The sequence below is a fragment of the Cygnus olor genome, chromosome 15 (genome assembly GCF_009769625.2).
Source record: "Cygnus olor isolate bCygOlo1 chromosome 15, bCygOlo1.pri.v2, whole genome shotgun sequence".
Classification (NCBI taxonomy): Eukaryota; Metazoa; Chordata; class Aves; order Anseriformes; family Anatidae; genus Cygnus; species Cygnus olor.
The window spans coordinates 5,638,583-5,660,660 of NC_049183.1; the positions used below are offsets into that span (position 1 = coordinate 5,638,583).

At 57.4% G+C, this 22,078-nt stretch overlaps 1 protein-coding gene across 2 annotated transcripts in view; it reads right to left on the reverse strand.

The window, feature by feature from the left end:
- The window catches only part of RAB11FIP3 (RAB11 family interacting protein 3), a 72,958-nt gene that overhangs the window by 44,635 nt on the left and 6,245 nt on the right, over positions 1-22,078 (reverse strand). For both annotated transcript variants that reach the window (XM_040574469.1, XM_040574470.1), the window contains exon 2: positions 9,035-9,128. In XM_040574469.1, the coding sequence (XP_040430403.1) occupies positions 9,035-9,128 (94 nt within the window). The remainder of the gene's footprint in view (positions 1-9,034; positions 9,129-22,078) is intronic.

Sequence of the window (22,078 nt, forward strand, 5' to 3'; positions counted from 1 at the left end):
TGTCCACGGGGGTGAGCTGGCCATGGCAGAGCAGCTTGGAGCCCCCATCCTCCAGAGGCTCCCGAAAGCCACCTGATTAACAGGAAGATGCTCCTTAAGGCTCACCTCCTTCCAGGATTCTCCCCCCAAACGTCAACACTGCCAGAAATTCTCTCCAAAGTGAGCCCAGCGGCGTGCCAGGTGTTGCTGAAGGAGAGCTGGTTTTTTGTTCGGCTTCTGTAAAAACAGATTGCCAAAAAAAAAAAAGAGTAAGGGAGGAGAGTCCCGTAAGGTTGGTGTTTAATCCTTTTTCCATCCTGAGATCCTCCAAGGCGTGGGGCAGGTGGACAGCCCGGCCTTCCTGCGAGCGGGAGCCGACGCAGGCAACCCAGTGACTGAACGCAGCCCTCAGGAACCACACACCCCGCAACGCCTGCACCAGCAGGGAGCACCAGCACTTTATTCAAAGCTAATTTAATTACCGGGGAGATGAAGTTTTAATAAACCTCATTGGGCCAGTTTTCAAAGGTTTCGGTAACTTTTCATTAGCTGGAAGGGAATCCACCACCGTTACTTGCATCTGAGCGTTCTCTCCGGGGGAAGGCAGGCAGTTTAGGAAGACCCCTGTGTTGGAAGGGCCAGACCTCTTAAATCCAGCGGCGTTACACCTTTTCGAATGGATCCAAGGGGCTGAGAGGTAGCAGACACGATGCTGCCCAGATCCTACCGGCTCACCAGCAGCCTTTCTGATGGAAGCTGTCACGTTATTCCTGCTGAGGTCTCTATAGCTACTCACTGCAGGAATAAAACTCCATTCAAAACAAAACGGGTTTCAAAGACGAGGAAGCAGAGAAGCAATAGGAGGACTCAAGCCTCGGACCGTGCCGAGCAGGGGGGCACAGCAGCTCTGCTACACACACATCAGGCTGCAACCCCAGCCCAGGAGGCACGGACAGCTCGGTACGGACAAAGGGACAGAGGGCAAGAAGCGAGGCAGGGCTCGGCCAGAACCCCAGGGGACGTGCTGCCACCCATCCCTCTCCATTCAGGGCATGGGCCTCAGCGTGCCTGCTGCTCACATACCACAGCCCTGCAATTAGGACCAATTTCCCAGCAAAGCCACATCGCAGCCACTGCCTGAGAACAAGAGCAGAAAACGCTCAGAAGAAATAAGCCCGCACCACCTCGGTCTGTCAAGGCGTCACACTGGCACGCTCACCACATAGACACAAGCCTCCGGGCTGTGACAGAGCCAAGCGGTGCTATCCGAGAAGGAAAAGTCCTAGGTAAGTAATTATCCCCTCATTAGTGACACCAGATCGACTGGGTTCCTAACGAGGAAGGAATGCGTGTGCCCACAGCTCTGGCTAGCCGGCTCTCGGAGAGGCAGGAGGCCGGGCTGCTCGCCTCCCTGTGCCCACGCTCAGGCAGCGTCCCTCCCTGCTCTGCAGCCAGAGCTTTCTGGTGAGGACCGAGGAGACGTCCCTCACCCTCCAGCCTGGAGCAGAGCACCAATAATCCCTCGCTCCTGGGCGTACTCGGGAGCCAACATCCAAACCTGCGAGATGAGGGGACCCAGGAGCAAAGCTGCTGCCACCCCTCCGGAGCCACCAGCCCAGCCTCCTCCTGCTCCCCGGCCACAAGCTGGGCCAGCAGCAGCAGATGTGGAGCAAAACAGCACGCTCTTTGAACGGAGATGTGAAACACGACGGAGAAATACAGACGGCAGATGGATAATGAGAAAAGTCTATTTTCTAACAGAAGCAGCTTTTTTTTTTTTATAGTCATCTTCTCCATAGAAGCGAGCACCAAGAACCTCCCCAGGACTCCATCTCCACGTCTCCAGGACTCCAACGAAACTCTTCTGTTTTCACATTGACCACCTTCCCAAGCAAACAAGCAGCCCTGCAGCGCTTTCCCTTCTCCTTTGCCAGAGAAAAGCGTTCTTCCTGGCACCAAACTCAGGCCGTCCATCTGCGGGCTTGGGTTATGGGCTGAGGGTTTAAGCAGCAGGCACAAATCTGCTTTACTTCACTCCACCAGGACACGGGGCTGTCCCTGCTAAGCCCCCCCAGTCCCCCCGGGTTGGCTGTGCAAGAAGTGTGGCTGTGCAGCAGCGCTGCCCCTAGCAAGGGGGTGCACGCAGGGGGTGCTGCTTTGGGCATCTGGTCCTGGATTTTGCATCACAGCTTTGCACTGCTATGAACCAGGCCTCCGTTGGATTTTGTTTCGGTTTGGGACCTGCAGCCCGTGACAGTCAGCGGCAGGGACTCGATGCAGCAAGATTCCTCTGGTGTGTGCATCCAAAATATTCATAAAGAAAGAATCCTGAAAATTGCAAGGGATTCCTGGGCAAATCTCTCGTTCTCCATGTCCCTGAGGGCTGCTAAGCGTTAGTGGCAGCACGTTTGAGCAACTCCCTGCCCTTCCTGTTCCAGAGCTGTGAGCAGGCCTCCGGACACAGCTCCTACAACTCCTGCGCTTCCCCTGAAAGTAGGTCACTGCAGCGTGTCATCTGCCAGGCTGTTTTTGGGAAGACACGCTCCCCGCTACGGCACGGAGCAGGCCAGCTTTATCCCTGATGTAACCCTTGACCAAGCTGCCAAGGTACAAAACAAACGAACACCCCTGATTGTTGACACAAATGAAGAGGAACGCGGGCCAGGAAGCCCTCGGGAGCCAGAAGCGCCCCCTCCCAGCAGCGTCTCAGACCCGTCTCCAGCACAGCTCTGCTCGTGCTGCTGCGGGGAGCTCCGTGCTCGGAGCGAGCCTCGCTGAGCGCAGGCAGCCACGGGGCTGGAGAGAAATAACTCTGCAGGTGGTGCTTTTGTTCCTGTTTTTCCTGTTAACAAGTAGATATCCTTCCTCGCAGTCGAAGCGGCTTGAAGGCATCCTTTTTGGCACGATGGTATTCCAAAGCAGAGGGTGAGCACCAGAAGCACCCAGCACTGACCTCACCTCCTCTCTGCTCCAGAGCTGCTCCCGGGCACACAGAGCATCCTTACCCTCCGGCCACACAGCCTGCAGCTCCCTCAGTGGCAGCTATTAAAAACACACGTAGGGAACAAAAGCAGGTGCTCAAGCAGGTACAGCTTTCCCCTTGTTTCAAGAGGTCTGAGAACAAGGGGTTGGGCAACAGGCATCTGCGGAAGCCCCCCTCTGAAGGCAGCCGAGCAGCTGCACGCGCTGGGCAGCATTTTGGGCTCCACGGAGCAGAAGACTGGCTCTTCTTCTCCCCAGCATGACGTGGGCTGAGCGAACACCCCAGTGTCGCCTGCCCTGGGGCTTTCTCCTCTGTCCTCACCCCATCCAGGAGCAGCCTCCAGCGATGAGAGCTGGCCTGCCCTCACAGCTGCTCAGCTCCTCGTGACGAGGACCTCTGTCCATCTGGGGCCTGGGGACCAGCCTGCCACAGGAGAACACCTCAGCGCCCTGCTGAAACACTGCAGAACTCAGCGCCCCGCTGAAACGCCCGATCTCTGCCGCTGGCGATGCCTCTGCAGGACAGGGATGGAGAAAGACCTCAGGCTGCCGCAGCCACGGGGTGCCGCTGAGGCAGCTCACCTCCGTCAGACAAGGATGGAGGCTCCTGATCCACACCCCTGTGGCGAGGAGTTAAACTCAACTGATTGCCCTCACAGGTTTCCACCGGCAGGCTCAGCAATTTCCAGGACAAGCGTTCAAGCACCGCTATTTCAAGAGAAAACCAAGTTTGGTTCTTCCAAGAAAGGCTCGCTACAAAGAACAGCGGGGGGATTTTTTTTTTCCTCCCCTCCTAAGTACACATATACATTTTAATATGACATTTAAGCCTTCACTCCTTTCACTGGAGGAATTAACACTTATCTTCATAAATTCCTTATCCCAACAAGCAGCATATGCCAGAGCAGAACAAGATGCGATGCAAAAAAGGCAGAAGATTTAATCAGAGCAATTTTGATTTTATTCTTGCTCATGAATCAATCTTGATTTCCCATTCATGGCAGCCCCTGTTCTCTGAATGGCAGCCGTACACAAAGAGGCATCTGTTCTACCTTCAGCCATCACACGGGCTGCCTCCCTAACCAGGGACAGCACGACCAGGGTGAGCAACAGGCAATACCAACGGGATAAGTCTTGACTGCAGCAATGCTGCAGGAATAAAGAGATCAGCAGATCCGAGAAGTAGGAAGCGTTCACGGCAGTGCCAGATCCTCTCCGAGCCATTGAACGTGCACGTTCGCTCTCTCCCCATCTGCTAGGCATCGGTGAATACTCTCCTTTTAAAAAGCAAGCGCCTGGAATAGCGAATGGGGCCCGCGCTCCCCGCTGACAGAAGCGTGCTCCGATGCTAGCAGGGGCCTGTTGCAATACTGTCGTACTTACTGCCACACAAATGCAGCCTCATAAAATAATTACTGGGTTGGAAGCGTACGAGGGAATGCACGCCTCGGCTTCTGGAATTCTCTCTGTGCAAGGAAAGCCTGCATTTTGTGGAGCAAAAGCCATCTGCAATGCAGATCCTACAAAGAAAGAAGCTACACACGAACCACACAGTGGCTTATGTTGCCAGCCAGCCAGATATCTAACAGGCTGCTCACCTTCAGACGCTCTGCGGAGCCGGGGCAGCAGCCAGCCCGGCTCCTCGGAAATTCAGAGCCACCGCGTGCTAGCCAGCAGTCCCATGCAGGCACTGAGCGCCTCGTGGGCAGCTGGGGTCGTGATCCCCGCCGGGATCACCCAGCACCATCAGGCACAGAGGGGTCCCCGAGACGCTGCCCGGCCGGGGCCGTGCCTGCAGAGCCGGGAGCTGGTTTCACATCCGACGTGCGGTTCTCTCTCTGGCTGCATGCTTTGAGCTGTAACGCTCGGCCTGCATCCAGCAGGAGGGCTGGATACGGGGTTTTCTTTGGGGGAAGTGATTCCTGGGTTGCCGTCCAGCTGCCAGAAGCACGCCGACCGTCCCAGGGCGCGGAAGGCTGACTGCAGAAGCCGGAGTGCTCCCGGGGCTGCTCTCAGCAGCCGAGGGTGGTGCAGCCCCCGCACAGACGTCTTCGGCCTCCTCGACTTCGCACCACCGCCGGTTCCAGCAAGCGGCCTCGGCCGGGGCCTCGCAGCAGCCTGCCCCAGCACCCGGCCAGCCCCAGCCCTCGGTTTGCCGTTCGCCCCCTGCCCTACGCCCGCTCCACAGCTCTGCTCTCGTGCCCCCAGCCGCTCATTCGGGAACCCGAGGCTGGCCACGCTCCTCCTGCCGCAGGCCTCGCTCACCCCGCAGGCTGCCCGCCCCGAGCTCGTTAGCCCAGCGCCGCTGACGACCCCGGCGCTGCCGAGCGTCCCCCGGGCGGTGCCCCAGCGGTTGCAGCAGGCAGGAACTCCGCTGCAGCTTCCAGGTTTGGGTGTTGGCTCCGGAGCGGTATTTTCCATCTTCCCGAATCCAAAGAGCTTTCAGTTCAAGAATCTGAAAAGGGATTCGACTGTTTCCATCCTCGGGCCCAACCCCGGTGCCTCAGCGGACGCGCTGTCCGCACAGAGCTCCTTCTGTTCGGGGAGCGGAGCGGGCGGACGGCGCCGCTGTCAGCAGCGGTACCCCGAAGGGACACCAGCAGCCCGCCCTGCACGCAGCAGGGAACCTGCACCGTGGGCCGCGTGGGGTTGTTTTTAAGGCAGACGTTACAGATGTTTCAGATCGCAGCACGAGCGTTAATTACAGGATTTGTCCATCTCTGCTACTGAATTTAAGTGCGTTGGTCTGCTACAGAGAGACATTAAAATATCCTACTGGATGCCAAGAGGCCTCTGCAGGAAAAAAAAACAAAAAAAACAGGTGTTTGAACTTAAAAGGTTCTTAAATATCCTGACAAAGAAAGGAGCGCCTGTGAACACCAGCCTTGTTGTTCACATCTAGCCGTGGCTGACCCTGCCCACTTCTCGTGTCTGCCAGCCACACGGCCCTGCAGCAGCTCCCGCATCAAACGCAGACCAGAGCCGCTCTGGGCCAGGCGCGTCGACTTCAAACAACAGGCTCCATCTCGCTGTCCCCCTGTCCCAGGGTCAGCTCCTTGCCAGCACGGCAGAGACCTTACTCCTTCCCAGCAGCTGGCACGCAGCTCCTCGTACCCGGTTCTTACACAGAAGATCCCCCCTCAGCCCTAGCAAGAGGAAGGCAGCAGCCACACGGGTTCCCCAGCTCAGCTCCCCTGCAGAACAACTCCGGGGAGGTCCCACGGGCGCTCACTGAGCCAGGCCCACCCTGCTTTCATCGGGCTGTGGGTTTCCCCAGCATTACACACCTTAAGAAGTTAACTAGTAAGGAAAAGGGTTTTTAAAAAAAAAACGTCCTTTGCTATCTTTTAATACCGCTGAGGACCACGTTCTCCTATTAAGTCTTCTCTATGGGAAGGGTGGAAGGTAAGGCAGCCACAACAGGCTAAAGAATCTCTCATCATAACCTCAAATCCTGCTTCTACAGCACCTAAGTCATTTTGCTCTTTTTCTCCATGGTCAGCATCACCTGGCAGGACAGCAGCTTCCAGCAGCCAAGACCAGACCTATGAAGAATCTCTCCACCGTAGCAGAGAGGTGGCGCGGTAGCTCTCGGTGCCGCGTGGTTAAATCTTCTTAAATCTTCCTCGTGGTTAAAGCTTCGCTCTGCGCTGACGGCAGGGGCACGTCCCAGGAGTCCCAGATCAGCGTTCCTCAGCCAGCGGGATCACTCCAACAGCTGGCACGGGGGTAGGACTGAGCGTACTGTCCTCCCTGGCCGTAGGGGCTAACTGAACACGAGAGCAGTTGTAAGAAAGCAGCTGCCTACGCAGGCTTTGCTAGTTTTGTGTCTGCACCATCAGTTTGCCGGGCTGGACCACAGGAGCCTGAGGAAAGTCACAGCTGCTGGCCTCCAGAGAGCCTCCAACAGGGGGGAGAGGGAAAGGAAAGCAGAGCATCCTCAGAAACAAACCTCACCTGCATTAAGGCAGTCACTGCGAGGCGCAAGCTTCCCAAAGAGGGTTCTTTCTCCCTCCCTCCCCAGAGGTGGAGATGGATTAGCCAAGCATCTCCTTGCTCCTGAGTTAGCACCCCGCTCCTTAGCGCGGCTGCCACACACGAATGCCTGCAGAGATTAGGCCCACGCCTGCACACAGGCCCAGGGTTTTCACCCAGCTGCACACTTGGCAGCCAATATCATTCCTGCCCAAAACTTGAGGGGGAAAGTCTGAAGAAAGCACTTAGATCACGCACTTTTTTGGGATGCTGCAACCCCTCTCCCCCTGCTCCTTCATTCTAGCCACAGCACCGTGCAATGGCCATTGCCCTCGGCAGCTCCATGGCCAGGGGAAGCCCAGAAGGGCTAAGAACAGTGAGAAATCCCCAATAACCACAAATGTTATGTCAGGTCTCACTTCAGGGATGGACCAAAGAGCTACAGTCTACCAGGAAATGCAACAGAGCTCTCCCTGGCTCAAAAAAGGCCAAGCTAATTAATAAAGCCTTGTTAAAAGGAACTCGCAGCAGCAAGCACAGCCTCTGCTGTCTTTACAAAGGGAAGATCAATATCGGCCACCTAAACAGCAGCAACGAGTCCTCGAGACCATTTCAACGTGAACAACTGCTCAGCTGGCAAGACTTGAAGAAACACTCTGTGCCCTGTCCCACGTTTTTTCATAGCTGCTCAATGCTGTGCAACATTAGAGAGCTCTGCCGTTCTTAACCACTGTAATAAATACGTAGCAATTTCTTACAAGGTTAATAAATAGGATCTTAAAAGCTTTGTCCGGATCTGCTTTTTCCATCCAATTAATACAGCACAATACTAGAGCAATGAATTATTGAAGAGAAATACAAGCCGTGGCTTTCACAAACATGCTCTACTCCAGTAGCAATTTATTACAAATTAATAGCATGCTGCATTTCCTCCTGCACCACGAGAACTGCACTCAGCCACCCGTCAAGCTACAGCAGCCACCAAAGCTCTGGAGCTGCCACAAGACACAAGTCCTAGCCACACAGGGAAGAGCTGCGCGCAAATAAGCCAGGGGAGCAGGAGGAGGGATGGATGGCCGACAAAAAACAGAAGCTGCTTCTGCTTTTCAGGGCTTTTCTACTCATGAAACAAACCTGGTCTGTACGGGAATAATTGGTCTTTGATTCTATCAGTGCTCAAAAGCATGCTCGGCGTGCAGGGGTGACAACACGGCGCATGTTCATCCCTGCATGAAAGCAACGCTGAAATTTAAGACGGTCCTTACCGTAAACAGAATTGATTAATGTGCAAATGTGACGCTTCCAATTTGCACATTTAAAGTTACATCTGCTCAGCACGATGTTTCCAACATTTTTCACACCCTGTCCTTAAAAACACATTTGCCCCAAAATGAACCTCCAAAACTTGTCTTAGAGATGAATCCCATATTGAAAAAAAGTCTGTGTTTATTTTTTTTTTTCCTCCCCTCTTCAGCAAAGCAGTTCAAACACCAGCCAGCCAGAAAGATACCAGCATTTCCCCAAGCTATTGCTCTGGAAGCTGTGACAAGCCCCTCAAGAGCAGCATCAGAGCTGCCACTGGCCTGTGTAAAGGTTACCTACCAGGCAGCGAGTTCAAAGCCCGTCTCACGTGCTTCTTGCCAGGAAGCATTTGTACGTGCTGATCCTCCAAACAGCTGGAGCGGAGGTAAACGCATCAGTGGCCAGAGGTTAGAAGATACGTGCTCTGCAGCACTCAGAGGGGCATCTCCAGCCATGACCCATGGTCAGCCAAGTCGCCCCTCTGCCCGAGCAGCAAAGCCCCACAGAGCCATAGGGGAGAGCAGATACCAAACCAGAAGGGAGTTTCTCTCCTTGGCTTTGCTGTTTCCATCACACGTTTAGGAAGGGACTTTCCTGGTGAGCAGGAGAGCACGCAGCCACCACCACAACTGCAGTGCCACCCTTTTCAACCCTATTACTCACCGCACCCGGCCACCCCCTCGCTCTCCACCCAGCGCGGAGCGGGGACTCCCAGCAAACCAGCCCAGCTCGCTCCCGCTTCGCCGCAGAGCCTGGCACCTTCCCAGCCTCGCCTGCACCGCGGCACCAGACTCACCTCCATTTCTGATAGCTCTGATCCCCCGATGGAAATCTTCGAAGCTGATGACTCCAAGTCCGCTGGGATCGAGGTACTTGGTTAGGTCCTTCACCTGCAAGGACAAGAGCAGCGTTACCAGGAAGCCCTCTGAGCATCGTCCACACACTCACGCGAGCTCCCGATGAGGGAAACACCTCCTAACAAGTGCTGCCTCCCTACCCTCCTCTCCCACAAGACAAAGATTGCGGTTAATGACAGCGGATTTCTTAAACTGACACCAAACTGCAGCAGTTCTCCCTAAAACACAAGTGCTCGGCACAGAGGGGTTAACCGGCACTTGGCTGGCACGGAACCATTGCCTTGTCTTGAAACATCGGTGAGCGCACTATTTCTTTCAACACGGTCCAGGGATTTTCTGCCGGGGCTTTATTTATTTTTATGTTGTTTAAAGAGCTTCTATCATAACTGGGAAAACTCATTAACGGGCTGCCCAGTAGGAGGGCCCAATTAAGAGGATTTGGTGGTAATGAACTGCTCCACGTGTTACACGTTTAGGCCACACAGTTGAAACATTTGCACAATTAGGCAATGCCTGCAGGGGAGGGAGAAGCCCGTCTCGGGGTGCGGGCAGGCACACCCCAGGAGCAGGGACGCTCCCGAGACACGCCGAGGGCGATCACAGCACCTCCAGCAGGGCGGGACGCGGTTCAAGGGCAACACCGAAGTCATTCCTCATGGTCCAAACAAAGACTTGAAAAAAGTGCCTTTGGTTCCTTCCTCCCAGGCTGCCACTGCTGCCATTTCTCAAGCTGCTGTGACAGTCGGGCATTTTCCTCTAAAAAAAATAAAATAAAAAATAAAATAATGCAAATCCTCATTTCAAGAGACCGAGGCACCTTTGTATACTTGAGACCCACAGCCGCGAGCTGAGGAACAAGCCCAGGATGAAGCAGGCTGTAAGAGGCGGAGAAGGGAGCTGCAGCATCAGCTCCACGCTCAGAGGCTGCCCTCGCCCCGCCGGGCGCATCGCCCTCCGCTCCCCCGCCGCGGAGGCGCAGGAGGGAGCCTTCGGGAGCTCAGCTGGTGCTGGGCTCGTTCGGCCCCCACAAGCACAGCCGGGTGCAGAGGGTGAGCTCCACCTGGACCTGATCTCGGCAAGGCGGCGGTGAGTCGCTGAGCCTCCCCTCGCAAGGGAGGGAGACGCACACCTCGCGTCCAAGGACGACTCTCACACCCAAGGGCAAGGGGGACGAAGGAGCGCAGCCGCGGTGCTCGGAGCCGCCTGACTCAGCCACGCATCAGCAGGAGCTTCGCTGCTGTTTGGTTTGCTTCCCTCTAGAAGCCCGGCTCTGTCTGCACAGGAGGACGCCCCTGCAGCCCCACCTGCGGCTCTCCGAGCTGCGTGGGACAGAGGGGAGGGAAGGCCAAGCCCACACGCGGGCAGCACCCAGCACGCTGCCGGCACGGAGGCAACGGTGGGGCTGAGACCCCCGGAGCTCGGCTGTGCCTCCCCGGGGCCACGGTGAGACGAAGTCACCGAGCCCCAGTGCCCACCAGCTCACCCGCCTGCCCCGTCACGGACCGGGGCGAGGAAACCTGAGCACCTCCTCCGCTTCTGCGGGTGCCTTTTTGGTACGGGCTGAGCTCACGTGGCACTCTGACTTGGGCGAGTCAGGCCTCTTGTACCTTAAACAAGGGTGTTTTAGGCTAATAAAAACAACTTCGGGGAACGTGGTAGTTCCAGTTAGAGCATCTGGCGGTTTGGGGTTTAAAAGCCACAACTTTTAATTTGTTATCTGTGCCTGTAGACACCAACTGGACTTGACGAGCCTGTACGCGAGCATCACGGCACGTGGCACAGCGCGGCTTCTGCAAGGACCCAGCATCGAGGCAGTGCTGCAGGGAGCTTCTTGCGAGCAAGGGCAGCCTCGAGCCCTGGTACCGACACCCCAGCAAAGCACCTCCAGGCGGGTGCTTGTGCAAAGCAGACAACAGCTGCGTGAGCGTTTTATGCGAAACATAAAAAGCCATCTATGTATTTAAACTAAGCTGTGGGCAATGGTAAATGACTTGAAATGCTTCTCTTTAAAGAAGACTTCACTACTCGGATGTTACGGATGCAAACAGAAAATCTGCACGACTCCGGGTGAAGCTTGAGCCCACGGCAGATGCCTGTGTCGACCCCATCCTGCCCGGAGTTGCTGTCCAAGTGCGGGAGGAGCCCTGGCCGCTCAGTAAGCAACTGAGATGAGCGTTCCCACCAGCAGACGCAGCACGAGCGGCCACCGATGCTCAGCATCGCTCGGGGCATGCAGAGGACAAAACCACCAGCAGCACCTGCCTGGTCCACCCAGAGGCCGCTCTCTGTCCCTGCACCCACAGCCACGGAGCTGGGGACGGAGGGGACGTCCCTGGCCAGCCCCGCTGGCACCCACGGGCATCCAGCCCTGCCCCCGCGAGGCCCAGCAGCTCGCTGCCTGCTCCCACAGGCTGTCAGCGATTCCACGCCATTCCCTGGTGTTTCACCACCACCTCCCAGTGCCACCACCACGAGACACGGGGAGGTGTGATTGTGGTGTCCCCGCGGGGTCCCAGCCGCTGCTCCGTCCCCTGGACCATTTCCATCACTATCCCATACCCTCTCCAGCCCCCCTGCCCCTTTTTGGAGACAGAGGAGAGGACCAAGCACAATATTCGAGACATGGTACCAGCCCTCCGCGGTACTCCCGGACCCCTGCTCCCAAGGGCCACCGTCTCGTTCATGCCTGGGCTGGGACAGCTCCAGCGCCCCACTCCTGGGCTGTAACCACCCATCCTCTCCATTTCTTCATTTTGATGGCTAGGCTGAAAAACCCACCTTATCGGGATGGTTAAAAACAAGAATTGCGGCTCCAATAGTAAAGCTAGATTTGCTAATCTACTAAAGTCACAGATCTGCTGCCTTTAGCTGAGAGCTAATCTAAGAAGTAGTTAACAGTACTAGCACTAACCAGTGCCTGTCCCTATTAGCACAGAGGTTAGCACTACCCAACTCCAACACCACGCCAACATAAACCACAGCCACAGGGAGGTACCTTCTCCTGGCCAGCGAGAAGTATTCAAAATAAAGGCTTTGCTTGATGTGTTTGTAGCCGGTTACAAACTCCTTTTGAACAGGCAAGAGCAGCTAGAAACAAAGCATTAACGAGTCAAAGATGACAGGGCTTCAACAGCAGGCTTAAGTCCCGGCTGAAAGGGAGATTTGCACGACTTTGAGTCAAAGTCCCTCGAGCCGAGAGCAGACGCGGTGAGACCTGCGGGAGCTCTGCTCACCCCCTGCCAGGGTCGAGGCACAGCCCGGGGCCAAAGCGGGACAGGGCTCCTGGCACCAGCCCCTAAGGGACTTCTCACGGCAGGGGACGGGGCAGCTGGCCAGCCAGAACCACTGAGCTCAGCACCTCCCAGCTGCGCTCCAGGGCGCAGGAGGTGGGTTTGCCCCGGAGCCCAGCACTCCGATTTACAGACGCTTCCCTCCCTTGCAGATCTCCAGACCTCAGGCACCCAAATGCAGCGATGCCAGCCTTGGGGAGCTGCATGCCCCAGACACTCAATCCTGCCTAGACAGGCCGCCATGAGCACGGGATGCTTTAGGAATGCATCTTCGCTTCCAAACGCAGGTGAGTTACAGCACGCTCACGCGAGCGGCACCACGGTGTGAGTTTGACACGGGCACCGACGCCCGGCCATCGATCAGCCCAACCACATTGCCACGTCTCCTGCATTCGAGAGCTCTGCGTGCTGGAAGGGCGTTTTGCCTTGCCAAACTACCAAGACCTGCTGCCAACAACCCCCGTCTCTGACCAAGGCACAGCCGAGCACGCACACCAGCACAAAGCCGCGCTGCCGCACCGCCTGCTCGCGGCTTCCCCGCCACGCACGGCGCCGAGAGCTTCCTTGCTTTGAAGCCGCGAAGTCGTTTCGCCGAGAGCTTCTGAGGCTCAGCTAAGCCAGCGGTGACAATCCCAAACTCGGATTAGCACAAAGGCTTGGCAGCTGCACAAGGGGAGTTCTTCCTGGAGGTGAGGGATTCCCCAGCCCTGAGGGGCCCTATTCCTCCAGCGGCCCTGGAGGAAAAGGAAAAGGAAGCTCCAGGCGTTTCTCTTTGCCTTTCTGGTGCTCCGTGTTTCCACCAGGCAGCAGAGGGGTCCAGCAGAACCAAAGATGCCCTGCACATGTCCGAAGAGCTGACCTGCTGAGGAAGCGAGGGCTGCGCTGGCACCCCCCAGGCCCACCAGTTTTCATTCATGTTCTGGCAGAGACTGAGGCTAAACGGGGATCCGAAAAGAAACCTTCTGAGGGGTGAATCGAGGGTGGGAGATGTCCAGTGGCCACGGTGGCCAGGCACCCAACAAGGGGGAGTTCAGCTCCTCCAGGCCCTTCGGCATCTGCTGGGGGTGTTGCTTCCACCTGGCCACCACCAGGCCCACCCCGGGGCCTCCGCGCTGCGTGAGGCAGTGACTTGGTAATGCCACAGCAAGCAAACAGGGTGGCACCTCAGTACTGCTTTATGCCACGCAGACCCTAGAAATAAATCCAAAAAAGAGACAAGGAGGGGGAACCAGTACCGACATTCCCGATGCAATATGCCCAGACACTGCGTGCTTGCACTCCCACACGTGCTGTGATAAGCACAGACTGAGATGCTCTTGCTTTGAAATCACTCCCTCCTGTCCTTGGGAAGGTTTTGCCAGGTCTCAGCCTGCCGAGCACCAGGACAAGCACCGAGGTAAGTCACGGGAACCTGAGTGAGGCTGAAGAGCTGGTCTTGCCTAGCAGGCAGCTTACGCTGCCGGGTCCCCAAAGGGACCAGCCACACGGAGCATGTGCACAAAGAAACTGGAGAGCTGTGAGAAAGACACCGAGAGGCCTGTCAAGACAAGGAACACCACGCTGGAGACTGCCCAAGGGTCCGGCTGAACCAGCCAGGCGCCTGGCTCAGCACCCTCCGGACATCTGAGCTACCAGCAGGGACAGACCAGCTCCCCAGTGAAAAAGTCCTCAAAACCAGTAAGCAGAGTCTAGAATGCACTGGGTGACACAGCACACTCCTGCCTGGGACTTCACTTTAGCCTTTAACACAGCCACCCGAGGAAGCCCCTCACCCAGCAGCTCCTGATGGCAGCGCTGGCTGGCGACTGCCGCAAGCAGCAGCAGCTACCCGTGAGCGGTTCAAAACCCGTGAACATTTCACTTCTAAAAACTAATCCTACAGAAAGGCAACGGCTTAGCCTAAAGAGCGAGCACTGAGGGAGCTTTGAAAGCGACCGCTCAGAGCGAGGACGGGCTGGGAGCCCCCGCCCCAGGCAGGCATTCCAGCGCCGAGGCTGCGGTGGGCAGAGCAAACAGGCGGCCGCACGCACGGCTCCCGGCCGGCTCCTGGCACCCGCTCCTGGCGGAAAGCCGCCAGCCCGGCCGAGGCAGGCTGCTGGTGGAAGTCCCGTCCGCACAGACACGGGGCTGCCGGGGAGCGGGGCAGGCACCGGGGACCCCATGTGGCTCGGCAGGAGCCGAGCTTTCCTAGGGAGGGAAGAGAGGAGAAGAGCCAGACCCCGTGCCCCTGGCACCTCTGCACCCCCGTCAGCCCCACACGCTCGTTGCTGCCCCTCCAGCTATACCCGACTCGATAGGAGCTTGCTCTGTCACAAAGAGACGACCATCCCTGCTAAAGGGCCAGAAAGGTTTCCAAAACATTGCTGTAGCTCTTTAATCGGCTCTGCAAGTCACGCTGCACGCAGACACCGCTCCCTGCGCATCTGGATGTTCGGAAAACATCCGACAACAGAAAATAAAACTTGGCTTTTGAGCCAGCTGCTGAGCTTTTTTTTTTTTTCCTATCAGCCTCTTTTCATTTGCTTCCTGCTCCCCTTCGCTGCCTGCGCGCTCTGCTGGAGCTCTGCCCAGCTCGGCGCTACGCTGACCGTGTCCAAAGCCAGCCCGGGTCTCCTGCTTGGCCTTAAAAAGCCCGCTCCAAGCCACCACCCCTCCTTATTTGTAGCCTTCGGATTGCAGCAGAGTCAGGTTTACAAGGCCCTGCCTGCAGACAGCCTGCCGTGCCCAGCAGTCTGGGTCTGCCTACTTTGTAGGGCCAGCAAGGTTTCGGGAAGGGAGACCCACGGAGACGGTGCCTGTGCCCGCGCACCTGCTCTGCCCACGTGCGCCTACAGGAGCTGCGAGCAAAACGAAGGAGTAAAAACCATCCTAAAAGCCTCTGGGTCTTGGAGCAGAAAGCAGAGCGTAGGATCAGCCCACAGACAGTGTTTGTATCACGTGCCCTCCTGCGCTAACCTCAAGCTAGATGCCAGCCCTGCTCTGAACGGGGGAAATGGGCATTTAACGAGCCGTCGGATAACGAGGCCCAGACCAGATCTGGGTGTGCTCTGTACGAGGCCTGCAGCACTGAGACAGGACACAAACGTCCAGGCACCTCTCACATAACTCCCGCTGGGCCCTTCTGCCCATAAGCAGCCCAAATCCGCTCTGGGCATCTTTTATCTGCAGGGAGAAAAACAGTAACGAAAGCGACAGCGCCTCGACTTCAGCAGAGAGCAAGCTGAGTCCCACCCTGGCGTTCACGCCAAATGCCGGGATTTTTACTTCTTGATACCCTAAAGCCCAGGGGAGGGCTCAAGCCAGATGCTCCCTTCCGTACATTTATAGCCAGATCCTCAGCCCGAAGGGATACACAGGGCTTAGCAGGGCGAGCACGTGCAGCGAGGAACCTCTCGTGCTTCTGCAAAGGTAGATGCAGCACCTCCACGCTGCAGTTATCCACAGGGTACGAGCCAACACATTCCTTTGTGAAAACCCACTTGGCCTCTGGAGGCTAACCCCATCCTTTCAAGGAAAAAAAAAAAGAATGTTTTTATATGTGACTATACCGGAGGCAGTAGCTGTGTTCTCTGCCTTTGGAAATGCACAAGTGCGTTGGAACTGCTGGACCTCGGGCAGCCCGACAGCAGCGCAGCTGCACAGCTTGCAGAGACAGGGCCGGGCCCGGGCAGCTGCTCCCTTCAGACCGTGCAGTCCCTACATCAATGGTTGCAATGCGATCAGCTGAAATGAATTGATCCCTCTTAATACGGCATTTGTCCGGGCTAAGACCGCATCTATCCCCCTGTGCTGGGTGCTGAGAGCACGTTAACGTGCCAACAATGTGAGCAGAACTTAACGTTGCTTCGTGCGATGCATTTCCCAGGATGCTGCCGTGATCCGAACCACGGTCGCACAGATCCCAGAGCAGAAACTCCCTTTCCAGAGCCCACTTCTGCAGTTTCATCGGCATAAACAAGCCGCCTGAGGGGAAGGCTGATGGCTCGGGATTACACTTGTTCCAGCAACGTGTATAGGAACCGACTCCATCATTTGTTAAAGAATCTGGCACTACAGAAAGCAGGCAGAACCCCAGAGCAGGCTTCTATTCTGCTGCAATTACACCTAATTAACTAACCTCTGAAACACCCTCAAGGGGCAGCTCTCATTACAGGGAGAGGCAATGGTCAATTGTGAGGAAGAAACACAAGGGCTGCATTATTTATTCTGCGAGCAGTGGCACCTATCCAGGGCTGCTGCGAGCACGCTGCTCCCCAGGCCTTCGCAGAAGCTCCAGGAGCAGAGCAGCAGGCAGATGTTGTCTGGCCAGGTCCCTGTTTAAAGCTCTAGCACCAGCAGCGCTCGGTGAAGGTGCTTTCTGCAGCATTTACCCCACTAATCTTGCGCACACCGCAGTGCGGCCATCCTCTGTCGTCACTTCAGTCCTAGAGGCTCTGTTATCAATCTCGTGCTGGAAACCCAAAATCAAGACATTCTTCTGGAAAGAAGGCAAAGATTCAGCATGTCTTATTCTTGTCTCTTCCTGCTAGAGAAGAAATAATCAAACCTGCTATTTAAGGCAGAAGGGGGATAAAGCCTCCTGTGGTTTTCATCAGCCTGCAGATGCCCGAAGAACTGGAACAGGAGAGGATCCCCCACGAGCCACGCGTGAGAAGCCCCAGCAGTGCGACTGCCTCCTTGAAACACACCGGGAGAGTTCACCAACGGGACGACTTCCCCTCCTGTCCTGCCTGCCCAGGAAGATGGTGTCCCTCAATTTAAACCTACAAGTTCTCCTTCCTCCTGTTTCACCCAAAATAAAAGTTGCTTGGCTTGCCTTCGATTTTGGATGCACAAAACCTACCTTCTGCAGAAACACCAGAGCTGTGAACACACAACGAACAGGAGCATGTGCTCGAGATGGCAAAGGGTCAATCTGTAGAGAACTCCCTCTCCAATAAATTATTATTTTCCCTTTTGGGGAGAGGAAGCAAGAAGTTTCTAAGTCAACTGGGAGCCAAGAAGGAACCCTGAGTTGATGCTGATGAGCAGCTCCTGCCTTTCGCTCCCAGAGCATTCCCCTGCACTGCATCGGGAGCGTGAAGAGGGAAATGCTTCTCCTTCAACGCTCAAAATTCAACAGGCAGAAGGCAAAGAAGCCGAAGAACATGCTCCGAAGAGCTTGAAGAACATGCTCCGGAGAGCTCGCAGCCAAGCAAGCCCAAGGACCCAGGCCCTTCCTACCCACCCTCACGGGAGGGAAGAAGCCAGCACATGCAGGCAGAGCTCAGCCGACACACCGGTAGAAGTTCCCCTGGGCCGTACCACCCAGCAGGCGTGAGCACAGCACCCTTGGGACTAACCCTAGCAGCTCCAACGCTTACCTGCACGGCCTCCCTCAACGCCTCTGTACTCACCACAGCTCCAGGCGCCAAGCTTTGCTGTGTTTTTAAACGTGTTCTCCCGGCTCAGGTAGGACTAAGTTGTCCATCAATTGCTGCTACTGAAGCATAAAAGCATTTAGAGGAACCGCTTCAAGGGCGGTTTGAAAACAACAGCGGGAACATAAGTTACACCAAGATGGTTTTATCCACATTTAATCACAGTTGTCTGGAGTGTTGCAGATTTCCTGTCACTGCACTCAAAGGATTCAACAGCACCACTACTACAAACATAATCCTCGGCGTAAGCAAACTTGAAAAGTTCTTCTTCCTCCGCCCTCTAGGACATGGGAGGCTTTGTCTGCAGCCTTTGTTCTCCTAATGACACAGGAAGCCTGTTCTCACCCTTCCCAACGCACAGCTCAGAGGCAGGGGACTGGATCCAGAAGGGAAAAAAACAAAAATCAACAAAAGAAGAGGTTTTGTGCTTGGTCACCACTCACACAAGACGTACACGTTAACATCGGCTGGGGCCAGCCCCGGAGAAGAGCTGAGCGCAGCCGGAGCTGCCCCGGTGCTGGCAGGACAGCCACAGCCCACCGGCAGGTTTCAGAGCCGGATAAGGCACACCGGGCCACGTGCCGAGGACAAGGCATTTAAGAGACCGCTTTGTAGCGCCTGGCGTAGCTTGGCGTGAAGTCCCCTGGGACAAGACCAGGGCTCCCTTCTGGGGCTGCTGCCGCAGAGCTGGCTGCGCGGGCTGAGGCATCCTGAGCTGCGGCTCCTTCCCATCCCTCCTCAGGGAGGGGAAGCAGCACCAAAAACCCCGCGGCGTATGCCAGAACAAGCCCCCCCAGCTAGCGCGGGACTCGCTTTTACCAATCCACCCTCTCCAAAATCCGAGTTACGTGCTGCGCTCCCTAAAACAGGCAGGGTCATCGGAAACAGGAGGGAGCTCTTCCCACCGACGCACAAAACCAAACCACAAGAGCGGGGCCAAGAAGCCCTCCTGCAGCGAGCTGGGCCTGAACCGGGGGCGCACGCGGGACCAGGACCACCACGTGGAGCCCCCCAGCCCTGGGGGTCCCGCAGCTCAAACCGCGGACCCTGGAGCTCTGCGGGCACAAGCAGGCGGCGGAGGCGAAGCCGTCCGGGCTGCAACCTCCTGCCCGGCCAGGCTGCGCCTGCCACGCTGTCAAAACCGAGTTTATCTTAATACAAACAAGCGTGATTCACAGACCGGCAGAGCACAAAGGCTCGTTTCTTTTTCAGAACCGCAACAAATTACACCCCCCCCCCCCTCCACTTCTGGCAGCCCTTCACCCAGCCTACGGAAAGCGCTGTCTGCGCGGAGGCAGAGCCGACAGGCGGGGCGCGGAGAGCCCGGAGGGGCTTCCAGGCTGCAGGAAGGTGCTCAGGAGGGAGCAGGAGGCAGGACCAACGCGGGGAGGCCCAGGACTTCAGGGCGGGATCGCAAGCACCGGCCCCACGACCCTCGCAGCAACAAGAGCAGTAAGGCACCACGACCTTAACGCATCTCCAGTTTGCCACCTCTCTGCCCCCGCGACGCCACCAGACGAACGCTCCACGGAGCTGGAGGAGGCGCAGAGCAGAACTGGAGATGCTCCTGCTGCCCACCAGCCTCAGCATCCTCCCCGGGCCCTTTTGGGGCCGGCAGCCCCCCACAAGCCCTGCCGCCCCTCTCGGCACCCTCCTTCTACGCTCCCGCCAGTGCAGGCGTCCCAGGAGCCCAGGTACCAGGAGGGGATCAGCTGGATGCCGCGTCCGTAGGAAAAACATCCCACAAGGATTTCCAAGTTGTTTTTTTCCAGCCGTATTTGCCCCCCAGCGAGCGGGGCACAGAACTGGTACTTCCCCCTGGAAAAACAGGGGACGTGGCCGCGCAAAGGGGAGGCAACAGATGCCTCCTAAGCCCTCTGCAGCCACAGGCACTAGTGAAAGCCACAGGGTCCTGATTCTTATTTTTAAAGAGACATCAGCTTTAAAGCAGAAGCAGAACTGAACGTTATTTGCCCACGAGGAGTTTCACTGCCAGCAAGCAGCAAATACACTGCTGTAAGTACTCCTTCCCCAAGCAGAAGGGCCCCTCAAGCAGCCCCAGGCCCCACAGCACCACGGAGCACGCATGTGGCTCCCAGGCTGCTGCGGTAACGCTCACCGTCCGTTTCCTGCCCCTGAAAGCTTCTGTTCTCTAAAAACTGTTGGTTTGGGCTCCTTTCACCTCTCGCACATTCTGCTGAGCTTCCTATCGGGCTCCGGCAAACCGTGCCGGGTCGCACGGCGCCGCGTCCTCCCGTTTGGTTCGACCGCTTCCCAGCAGCCTGCAGGCTGAAAGCCCCTTCCAGAAGCAGCAGGACTCAAGCTCAGCTTAACGCTACCGCTCTCGCATCAAAGGGCGCCGTGGCAGATGGAACAGCAGCTCTTTCCTCTGAAGGCACACAACGCGTTGTTAAAAATACTGCTCATAATCAGACAACAGCCAGGCTGCTCGAAACGTGACCTCTCAGAGGGGTGCCCGTCCTGCAGCAGCACCGCGGCAGCACAGCGCTCACCGTGCTGCTCTCGCACCCGGGTGGCATCCCGAGCGCTGGCGCTGCGCCGGAGCCAGGACCCAACGCTGCTATCACCAGAATCGGTGCCATTTAAGCGAGCGCTCAAATTTGTGTTGAAAAGCACAAGCACCCGGCCGCCTGCTCCAGCTTTAGTCACCTCGGAGCTCGAAGACGGCAGCACCCAAGCAAAGCCTCAGCCCTGCAGCGGACCCCGCAGCTTGCAGGAGGGGCTGCGCGGCCGCTCGCCGAGAGCGGTGCCACCGGGTACCTCACCTCCTCTGAGAGAAACCCCAAAACCACCGGGCAGCCTGCTGCGGAAGCACCTGCCGCCACGAGCTCACCGCAGTGATTTTCTTTCGGTTCTGCTCCAGCTCGCTCTCAGCCTGCTTTCCTTTCCTTTCCTCTCCTCTCCTCTCCTCCCCTCCCTGCAGGGCGAGCGCTGCGCGCTGCAGCCTGGCCACAGCAGCAGCTGGGGCGAAGCGGCCTCCAAAGCTGCCCTCGCTCACGTTTCCTCCCCCCCCCGTAATCCACGGGGCCATTCATTACTTTCTCCCTGCCCCACACCAACTGCAACGTTCTGCAAAGGGGGCAATGCCGTGGCGAGCCGAAGCTCAGGAGGAGGGGACAACTTCAGGTCTGAGCAGAGCAGAACGCCCAGGCCCCGCTGCCCCGCTAACCCCTGGGGCTGTAACTCGGGCTCGGACGTTTTGGGTTCCCGCAACAAGTCTCACGTCAGGCGCCGCGGCAGCACAGGCATCACCCGAGACTCCCCGGCTCACACGGAGAACAAGCTCCCTGTCAGCCCAGAGGGGTTCCTCCCCGCCACCAAGCAGGAGCGCACCCACACTAAGAAGCCACCTTTTACGCCACGTGCCATCCACGATAGCTCTGCCCCACTGCTAGAGCCCCGTCTCCTTCCTCTGGAGACCCGAAAACAGCTCAAGCGTCGGCCTTCAGCAGCGCCCCACGCGTGTCCTGCCGTGCCCCGTGGGGCATGGGGGCCGTGCTGCCACCAGCAGCAGCACCGCGCGGCTCCGCTGCGGGCGTACACGTCCCGGGGCGCATCGATGTGAAGGGGGGAACGAGGGACGTGGAGCTCTCAGAACGGCAAACGAGGACTGAAAGGAGCTTCGGGGGCCTGCTGGACAGGGGGGACTTGAGCACCCGGCAGGGAACCGCTGCCTCGCAGGCTGCTAGCAAGCAGCCGTACCGCAGATGTGGGGAAAAAACAGCGCCAAGGAGCACCCCGCACACCTCGTGCCACGCCGAGGCGGGGGTGCAGTTGCAGAAGGAAACGCTTTCGGCACGTGGGAGCTGTTGGAAGCGCAAACTACACGATTCCCCCCAAGGACAAACTCACTGTCTGTGTCAGCAGCCACACCGAACGCCACGGGCACAGCGGCGAGGTATCAGATCACAGCCTAACCCGACTGAGCCGTGCCGCCAGCCCACCGCCCCGGACGGGATGAGCCGGGCACCGTGCCCAGCCTGCAGCCGCCCGGACCCGCTTGCCACTCCCCAAGCAACCTGCAGGAAGGGACGAGGAAGGCACGGCTCCTCGCAGGGCAGCGGGGGCACCCTACCTGCAGCCCGGAGCTGGAAACCGGACGGTCTTCGGGGAGAAGCCGCCGAGCACGGGCGAGCTGCAGGCTGCAGCTAAAAGCAAGGCGTTGTTTTGCAAAACCGAAAGCTGTTTGGGGGCGGGGGGGGGGGTTGGGGGAGATGCTGCTGGGCTCCAAGCAAATCTCATCTGAGGACGA